The sequence below is a fragment of the Macrobrachium nipponense genome, chromosome 45 (genome assembly GCF_015104395.2).
Source record: "Macrobrachium nipponense isolate FS-2020 chromosome 45, ASM1510439v2, whole genome shotgun sequence".
Classification (NCBI taxonomy): Eukaryota; Metazoa; Arthropoda; class Malacostraca; order Decapoda; family Palaemonidae; genus Macrobrachium; species Macrobrachium nipponense.
In genome coordinates, this window is record NC_061105.1 from 19,764,603 (window position 1) to 19,774,602 (window position 10,000).

Below are 10,000 nucleotides of genomic sequence, written 5' to 3' on the forward strand. Positions count from 1 at the left end.
CGCGCTGTAGGGAAATAAAACGCTGGTTTTTAAAACAATCGCTTGTTTAAAACCAATCCGGCTGTCTGTGTCATATTGGGTCTAGATGTACGATTCGCTTTTTGCAGAATCATTTTGATGTCTTTTGTTTCATCTTCGCTTTCGTAACTGCTTTATGAAATGGTTTCATCGGAGTTTAATGCACATCAGGATTGACTTCGTTGATGTTGGGAAACGCTGAAAGCCTCCACAGGTTATTTGCTATATCTATAGAAAATTTAATAAATCAACAGTACTGAATGGCTAAAACTGAATTAATTTATAATATTAATCATTAATATATACATAGGCACTTAAAAATTACAATACACCATATCTATTCTATATCTATATATATATATATATAGTATATATAATATATATATATATATCATATGTATATATATATACAAACATACATACATACACATACAGGCACACACTATTTTCCACCTCTCACACCCTATTCGTTCCCGCCCAAAAATAATGGCCTCCTCCACAAGATAACAGAACAGTCAAGCAAACATCTTTACTTCTTCTCTCGTGACCTCTCAGGTCAAGTGACACCGATTCTTCGGCCAAGTTATAAAGAAGAGGCAGGAAATTCACAGGGACGAATTGAATTTAAAAAACTTAGGAACCAATCAACTTCTTTTTCTTCTTCCTCTCCTTCTTCTTCTTTATATATTTTCTTTATCTTTATATATATATATATGTCTCTATATGTATTATCCTACACACACACACACACACACACACACACACACACACACACACATATATATATATATATATATATATATATATATATATATATATATATGTATAGTATATATATATATATGTATATTACATTTGAAGCCCTGGCCTGAAGGGCCCAAATACGTAAAGGAAAACATTTGAGGGAAAATGCAGAATAAATTACTTGAAACTTACCTTAAAAGGATTTATTGTGTTGATTTACTCTAGAGGAGGTCACCAGAAAACTCAGCTAATTACTTTACATACATTTATTCACAAAAGGCTGTTGGAAGGCCTGGAGAAAGAGTTAATGCAGCTTGCCCACATGGGACCAATATTATTTCTCACAAAGGGATAGCTGCCTAAAAATGAGATTCACGTAAATGCTGGCTTTCAAAATGGTTCATATTGTATTGCGGTAATGCAGCACTTGCGGGCGCGAAGGCTTGGGCACGTGACCAAAAGGGAAGACTCCTTTGCACCAGTTACGATTATTCAGTTTGTCTCTAACACACTGGGGAAGAACTCTTAGTGTTAAATGAAATATTCAATGACTTCATTTGTCTGGGATGATCACAAAGGGGAGGCATGCGGCCACGAGGCAGTGAAAAGGAACAAAGGAATGTTCATTTGAGAATTAGGAGTTTGAATTTTGAAAATGGTGAGTAGTTACGACACTAGGAGGGAAAGAACTGGCGAATATGACTGATTCACAAGACGTACCTGGATGCCATAGTAAGTGGACATTTGTAGAAATGCGGCGTCTGCTTAGTCTCAGGTCTGGGCGCACCAGTAACTCCTTGGTAGGCCTAAATGGAAGGCTGGCTGGCTGGGACATCCGTCCGAGGTCATGACTGGAGGCGACTGAGGGCGAATGCATGTGTTAAGCATGGGTGTTGGGGGTCAGCTTAACCCCCCAAGAGCAGGGCATCCTGGAAACAGAACATACGGCCAGCAAAGGGTTCACAGGAAAAAGGAACTTAAGACATAGGCCTAATAAGTACCTGGCTAGCTACAGACTTCCCTTTGGGATACGTCCCTAAAGCTGACAAGAGTCTTTCCCGCAGCTAACGGCTGGCGCTGGACATGCCTAGTCTGGCCTGAGTTTGTGTTTCCTGCCTAAATCAGCTGATATTTGGGTAAATATGGCTCCTCTTTTAGAAATAAAATAGATTAAATAAATGCTGGGGAGACGAGATCAATAAATGTAACAATATATATATATATATATATATATATATATATTGTATATATATATATATATATATATATATATATGTAACTTCTACTGTTGAAGATATAATATATACATTATCATCTCTGTGTATTATCATTATGATAATCTAGCTCAACTCTAGATTACAGGACAATGCGTATATCATATACACAACACACACACACATATATATATATATATATATATATATATATATACATATATATATATCTATATATATATATATATATATATATATATATATATATATATATATATATATATATATATACGAATTCGCAAAATGTAGTAGAGATTCAGTATATAGTGTATTGTCCAGTAATCTAGAGCTGAGCTAGAAATATAAATGGCATTTAATTCAATTGCTCTTCCTGTGTAACGTAGGCCGATGATTGAGCTAGCAAATGGCAGAGAGAGAGAGAGAGAGAGAGAGAGAGAGAGAGAGAGAGAGAGAGAGGGGGTCTGGGGAGTGGTGGACAAAAGACTTTTTCTCTCTCTCCCTCTCTCTCTCAGGTACGGTAAGGAGTCTCTAAACAAAATACGAGGAAAAATTGACATCAGGAAGTCTTGGTAAACTTTCTATGGTTCTATAGAAAATGAGAAGAAAGAAAAAAGGAAAAATGAACCAGAATCGTGATAATTCTGTCGTTTTCCCAGCCACTGAGGACCATCAATCGACTCTTTTATTTCTCATTTTTTTTAAATGCCAAACGACCCTCTTCCCTCTTTTATTGCTAAGTCTCTCTCTCTCTCTCTCTCTCTTCTCTCTCTCTCTCTCTCTCCTCCAAATTCGTTGGCATTTTCGTCGTATTCCTGCTCTTCTGTAGACCTAGTTAATGAACTCTCTCTCTCTCTCTCTCTCTCTCTCTCTCTCTCTCTCCAAATTCGTTGACATTTTCGTCGTATTCCTGCTCTTCTGTAGACCTAATGAACTCTCTCTCTCGTCTCTATCTCTCTCTCCTCCTTTCTCCTCTCTTCTCTCCTTTCATTCTCTCTCTCTATCCAAATTCGTTGACATTTTCGTCGTATTCCTGATCTTCTGTAGACCTAGTCAGTAAACTCTCTCTCTCAAACTCTCTCTGCTCCGAATTCGTGTACATTTTCACCGTTTTCCTACTTGAACTCTCTCTCTCTCTCTTCATTCCAAAGCAAGGGAAAACAGAGATAACCAAGAAATGAAAAGGTTGGAAGGATATGGAAAATACAACTTCTACAGTAAAAATATAAAATGGTCAGAAATAAATGAAGAATTAAACAAAGATTGGGATAACATTTTCGTAAGTGATGATATAAAGGTGAATACGGAGGTATTATATAAAATATTAGAGAAAATAGTGGATAAATATATACCGAAGAAGAAAAGTAAACATCAGTCATGCATACCAAGAGACAGAAGGATCTTGTTCCAGAAAATCAGAGGGTGGAAAAAAGTTCTTGCAAAAGAAAAAAATGCATGGAAAGTGGTGGAACTAAAAAGTAAGATAGAAAATGCAGAACAAAGGATTATACAATCAAAAGAAAATGAAAAACGGGACTTGGAAGAAAAAACCGTGGTAAATATCAAGCAAAACCCCAAACTATTGTACTCGTATGCGAAAAAGATAAATAAAAGAAGAATAGAAAATAGGCCCTCTAAGAATTGAAGGGAGATTAACGAACGAAAAAAAGGAAATATGCAACATGTTGGCAGAAAGATATAAGAGAGAATTCACCCCTAAAATTGATAATGAAGATAATGATACAGAAGTAAGGGATGAAAATAGAGAATATTTAGCAGACATAGATATTGATGAAGTTGATATTGTGCAGGCTATTAATGAAATTAAAAATGGAGCTGCAGCGGGGCCTGATGGTGTCCTTGCTATTTTGTTAAAGAAAGTAGTTCATTCTATCGCAAAGCTACTTGCAATATTATTAAGACAAAGTGTAGATACAGGCAAGATTTCTGATAAGCACAAATTAGCATATATTGCCCCTACTTTCAAAAGTGGATCAAGACTAGAGGCAAGTAATTATAGGCCTGTGAGTCTAACATCACATATTATGAAAGTGTATGAAAGGGTAATGGAGAAAAATATTATGAAACATTTAATGAAAAATAATTTGTTTAATATAGGACAACATGGTTTTGTACTCGGAAAAAGTACACAAACCAAACTGTTAGTCCACCGTGAGAACATATACAAAAATATGAAAAGCAGAAATGAAACAGATGTGGTTTATCTAGACTTTGCAAAAGCTTTTGACAAGGTAGATCATAATATATTAGCGAGAAAATTAGAAAACATAATATAGTGGATAAAGTAGGAAGATGGTTAAAAAATTTTTTGTAGAACAACAGAAAAACAGATAGTTATTGCAAACGATGATAAATCGGATTAAGCTGGTAATATATCCGGTGTGCCACAAGGTTCGGGGGTGTTATCTGCATTACTGTTTTTGTTATTATGATTTGCAGGACCTAGACAGTAAATGTTTAAGGACTCGGTAGTGATAGTTTCGCCAATGACACAAGAATAAGTAGAGAAATTACTTGTGATGAAGATAGGAACGCTCTACAAAGAGACCTTAACAAAGTATATGATTGGGCAGAGGTAAATAGGATGGTATTTAACTCTGATAAATCTGAATCAATAAATCTGGAGACAGAGAAGGAAGCTATATGCATATAGGGACCTAATAATGAGACAATCACAAATAAGGAAGCAGTTAAAGACCTTGGTGTGATGTTGAATAGGAACATGTTATGCAATGATCAAATAGCAATTCTATTGGCAAAATGTAAAGCAAAAATGGGAATGTTGTTACGGCACTTCAAAACAAGAAAAACTGAACACATGATTATGCTTTATAAAACATATGTTCGTAGTCCACTTGAATATTGCAATATGATATGGTACCCACACTATCAAAAGAATATTGCACAAATAGAGAGTGTACAAAAGTCCTTTACAGCTAGAATAGAAGAAGTTAAGGATCTTGTCTACTGGGAAAGACTACAATTATTAAAATTATATAGTCTAGAAAGGAGAAGAGAACGCCACACGATCATTCAGGCATGAAAACAGATAGAAGGAATTGTCGAAAACATCATGGAGCTAAAAATATTAGAAAGAGCAAGCAGAGGTAGATTAATAGAGCCCAAAACTATACCAGGAAAAATAATTAAAGCACACAGGACATTAATCCACTACGCACCAGCATCGACAATGCAGCGTCTATTCAGTGCGTTGCCAGCTCATCTGAGGAATATATCATGAGTGAGCGTAGATGTGTTTAAGAATAAGCTCGACAAATATCTAAGCTGCATCCCAAACCATTCAAGATTGGAAGATGCAAAATATACCGGAAGATGTACTAGCAACTCTCTGGTAAACATTAGAGGTGCTTCACACTGAGGGACCTGGGTCAACCCGAACAAGATGTAAGGTCTGTAAGGTCTTTAAGGTCTCTCTCTCTCTCTCTCTCTCTCTCTCTCTCTCCGCATTCGTTGGCATTTTCGTCATATTCCTGCCCTTCTGTAGACCTACTTCGTGAACTCTCTCTCCCTCTCTCTTCACGGATTTAGATCCGTGTGCATTTCCTTTCGTATTCTTGCTCTTCTATTGACCTAGTTAGCGAACGCTTTCTCTCTCTCTCTCTCTCTTTCTCTCTGTCTGTCTGTCTGTCTGTCTGTCTGTCTCTCTCTCTCTTCCTCCAAATCCGTTGGGATTTTCTGATTATTCATGCTCTTCTATAGACCTAGTTAGTGAACTCTCTCTCTCTCTCTCTCTCTCTCTCTCTTGCGCAATAATCCAAACCAAATCTGCATGTCATTTTATGCCTTCGTAACACATTCGCTTTCGAGCATCAAATCCATTTTGTGAGATCGCGTCTCCTTATCTAGGTTTTAAATCAGCTCTGTAATATCGTTTTTCGTATCGGAGTGAAATGCATCATTTTTTTTTTTTAAATCATTGTGATGTTTTTCATTTCATCTATGATGTCGCAACTGCTTTACGAAAGGCCTCCATCGGAGTTCAATGTAGAATTAGGAGTGACTTTCGCGCTGTAGGGGAAACGCTGGTTTTAAACCAATCGCTTTCTTTGTCATATCGGTCTAGATGTACGATTCGCTTTTTACAGAATTATTTTGATGTCTTTTGTTTCATCTTTGCTTTCGTAACTGCTTTATGAAATGGTTTCATCGGAGTTTAATGCACATCAAGATTGACTTCGTTGATGTTGGGAAACGCTGAAAGCCTCCACAGGTTATTTGCTACATCGGTCTAGATACGATGCACTTTTTACAGAACCGTTTTGATGTCTTATATTTCGCCTTTGAAGCTGCAGTTTCTCGATGAAATGATTTCATCGGAGTTCAGTGCACATCTGGATTGATTTTGATGCTGTTTTGGGAAACGCTGGTTTTAACCACCATTGGTTCCTTGCTATGTCGGTCTAGAGACGTTTCTCTAATAAAAGAAAAATTATTGTGATGTATTTTATTTCGTCTTTGATGTTGTAGTTTCTGTCTGAAATGGCAAATTGCTTCATCTGAGTTTAATGTACATTTGGACTGACTTTGAAGCTATTGGGAAAAGCTGGTTTTAGCCAAGCACCGGTTCTTTGTTGCATAGGCCTAGAGACGTTCCTCCAATTCTGTACAACACGACAACCTAATTCTCTCGGAAAATTGCATTTTGAAGCTTTGAAATCACATACTGAGGTGGAATATGTGCATTCTTTCTGTAGGGTCTGAGTTGAAATAAAATCACAATTTGTTTTCAAATAGATAACAGGCCACTACAGCCATCTTTGCGTCTGCACTTTGACGGGGAAATCGTCTCTTAGACAGAACTCGTCGTCCAGTTGTGTCTACGCTTCGACAGGCAAACGTAATCGGGACAAAACCTCGTCAAGCAAATGAGGCAGAACTCGTCGTCATCGTCCAGGCAAGCAAGCAAGCAAGCAAGCAGTAGCCAAAGAAGGGCTGACGAGGGCGGTGACGATAGATGCAAATGGAATTATCGCCCAAAGTCAGATTGGCTTTGGTGAGCTCGGGAGAGCCGAACTGCAGCTGGGAACAGGGCGATATGATAGCCAAGAGCAATGCTGCGTTCCTTTTGATTAATGCAATTAGGGAATGTACTGATGTGTGCGGTGAGAGAGAGAGAGAGAGAGAGAGAGAGAGAGAGTGTGTTTCGGTCTAGATAGATGAAGGCATTTGGAGTATACGAGTAAATTGACACTAAAGTTGCTGTTGAATATAACTATACTCTGTTTTTTTCCATCCGTCCATCCGCCTGTGGTGGTCGCGCATGGTAACACTGCGTCCCGGGCTTTAAATAGTTACGCTACGTATGTGTAAGTTTTAGGTAAATAAAAGGATATCTGGGTGTACATTTGCAACTGAAAAGTGTTTTTTATAATTTAACTACTGTATGTGAATTGACACCGTTAATATTTCGAAATAGGATATTATGGTTAAAGCCCAGAATGCAGTGTAACCATGCGCAAACACCACAGCGGATGGACAGATTGGAAAAAAAAAACAGAGTATGAGAATGAGAGAGAAATTTCATTCACTGTTGTGGAAGACCTGAGATAGAGAGGAGAAGAGGGGAGAGAGAGAGAGAGAGAGAGAGAGAGAGAGAGAGAGAGAGAGAGTGTGTGTTTGCAGTCTAGATAGATGAAGGCATTTGGAGTATAAATTTACAATATAGTTGCTGTTGAATATTACTAGAATGAGGGATATAATTTCATTCTCCAATTCTTTCTGTTGTGGAAGACTTTAGAGAGAAGAGAGAGAGAGAGAGAGAGAGAGAGAGAGAGAGAGAGAGAGAGTTCCATACTAGATAAGTGAAGGTTTTTGGAAGAGAGATATCGGTTTACAGATTTTTTTTTTTTTTTGTGGGGAGGGGATGGGGTAGCCATAGGCCTATTGGCTGTGGCCGTTGGATGTTCAATAAGGCTTATGCGCTGATTTCATCACCCATCCAAGTAATGAACAGTCCCAGTGGTGCTTGACTTGGCTGCTAGCATTGTGATGATTAATATTATTATTATTATTAGATACAGGTCTATGTAACTGGACGTATACACACACTTATTATTATTATTATTATTATTATTATTATTATTATTATTATTATTATTATTATTATTTATTATTATTATTCAATGGTGTCTACTTTCCAACTTGCCCTTCCATTACTAAGCCAAAGTCAACGGGAAAGTTTTAATTGGTTAATAACTCAGGCAGCTGTTTCGTCAGTACGACCTCTGATTGGCTGATAGGTTAGGTCACTAGACCGTCTCTCTCTCTCTCTCTCTCTCTCTCTCTCTCTCTCTCTCTCTCTCTCTCTCTCTCTCTCTCTCCAAATTTGTTGACATTTACTTCGTATTTCCGCTCTTGTGGAGAGCAAGTTAGTGATCTCTCTCTCTCTCTCTTTATTCTCTTCTTCTTCTTCTTCTTCTTTTCTTCTTTTCTTCTTCTTCTTCCGTAAAGTACAGTGGTGTCCATTTCAGATTTTTTTTTTTCATGGGGGGCGGGGGGGGGGGGGGGGGGGGGGGGGGGGGGGGGGCGAGTGCAAAGGTTTGGAACTTAGTAGTTTAGTAGGGGGGCGGGGGTTATAAGGACCCCCAAAGAAATTCATGGAAACTTGTGCCCATTTGGTGCCTTTTGAAGCCATATAAGATTCACCTAGGAGTGAATGTTATTATTATTATTATTAAATTATTATTATTATTATATTTCAACGTTAGGGAGGCAAACAAGTCTTGGTTGGTTGTGGGTGGGGGGGGGGGGCGGAGGCAAACAGTGTCTTGAGGGGGGCAAATGGGCCCCCCCACCTCTTCACAAATGATCCCCTTGGCAGCATCTCGTAGGTTCGTGTAACACAAATATCTGGCGCACATTACGTTTTATTGTTATTATTATTATTGTTATTATTGATTTTTATTATTGTTATTAATATTACTACTCCAACATTGCAAAGTTCCTACACATACTCTTACCGGAGCCATTGGAGACGAGAGAATATTTCCCTCCCTTTCAAAATAAATAGAACAGAAAGAGAAAAATAAGATAAGATAAAAGAATAAAACCAAGGAGTAGAATGGAAGTGAGAATAACCTTTGAATAATCCCTGAATATCTAGGTCCTTATGAAGTTCCCTCAGGAAGGCAGGTGCCTCTAGGACACGGGAGTGGGTTTGGGGGGCGGAGGGGGGAGAGAGGGGAGGGGGGGTGTGTGTTTGAAAACCTTTAGCGAATTATAGCCAATGTCAAAAGCACTCGGTTGGTCCCGTAAGAGTTCGCCGCTAGGGGATCGTTTATGGACCTTCTGGCTTTCTGTGTTTGCTTGGAAGAAGAAGGAAAAGAAGAAGAGGAGGAGGATGATGAGGAGCAAGAGTAGGTAGCAAGGAAATGAAGAAGAAGAAGAAGTAGTCGTTCGGATTTAAAATCTCCTTCGCAGAACTATCGTGGGTCGCTTATATGCCTGACTCTCAATGTTTTCTTGGCAAGAAGAAGAAGGAGAAGAAGAAGAAGAAGAATAAAAAGAGGAAATGGCAGATTTAAAATCTCCTTCACAGATCTCTTGTGGGTCTTTCCCGACAACATTTTAAACAGATATGTCCAGGATAACGACCTCGGCATGACTTTCCGGGCGCGTCGAGTGGGCGTATGTATATGTGCGCTCCTTCGCCTTCCCAGGTTTTTGTTTATTTTTTTGTTTGTTTCCTCCCGCGGTTTTTAACGGGTTTCGAGAACAATAGAAGAAGGATAAACGCATATTCTTCGCCTCTCCCCGAGGGGGGAATAGAGCTGGAATCATTAACATGGAGAGAGAGAGAGAGAGAGAATGAATTCGCGTAGGAATGGCATTACAGTTGGAATACACGACTGGAATTTTGTTTTCCCGCTCGAGACGTTTTGCAGCGTAATATTCTGGGGGCAGCTGGGTTCTGTTGGTTGGACGAGTCCAGAGGTTCACGCTAGGATTCTTATACCCCTTAACTT

General features: G+C 38.5%; 1 protein-coding gene across 1 annotated transcript in view; it reads right to left on the reverse strand.

Moving 5' to 3' along the window:
* LOC135214190 (misshapen-like kinase 1) overlaps positions 1–1,506 on the reverse strand; it is a 61,564-nt gene extending 60,058 nt beyond the window's left edge. Inside the window, exon 1 of the mRNA XM_064248259.1 lies at positions 1,483–1,506. Coding sequence (XP_064104329.1) covers positions 1,483–1,506 — 24 coding nt within the window. The remainder of the gene's footprint in view (positions 1–1,482) is intronic.
* Positions 1,507–10,000: the final 8,494 nt, after the last annotated feature.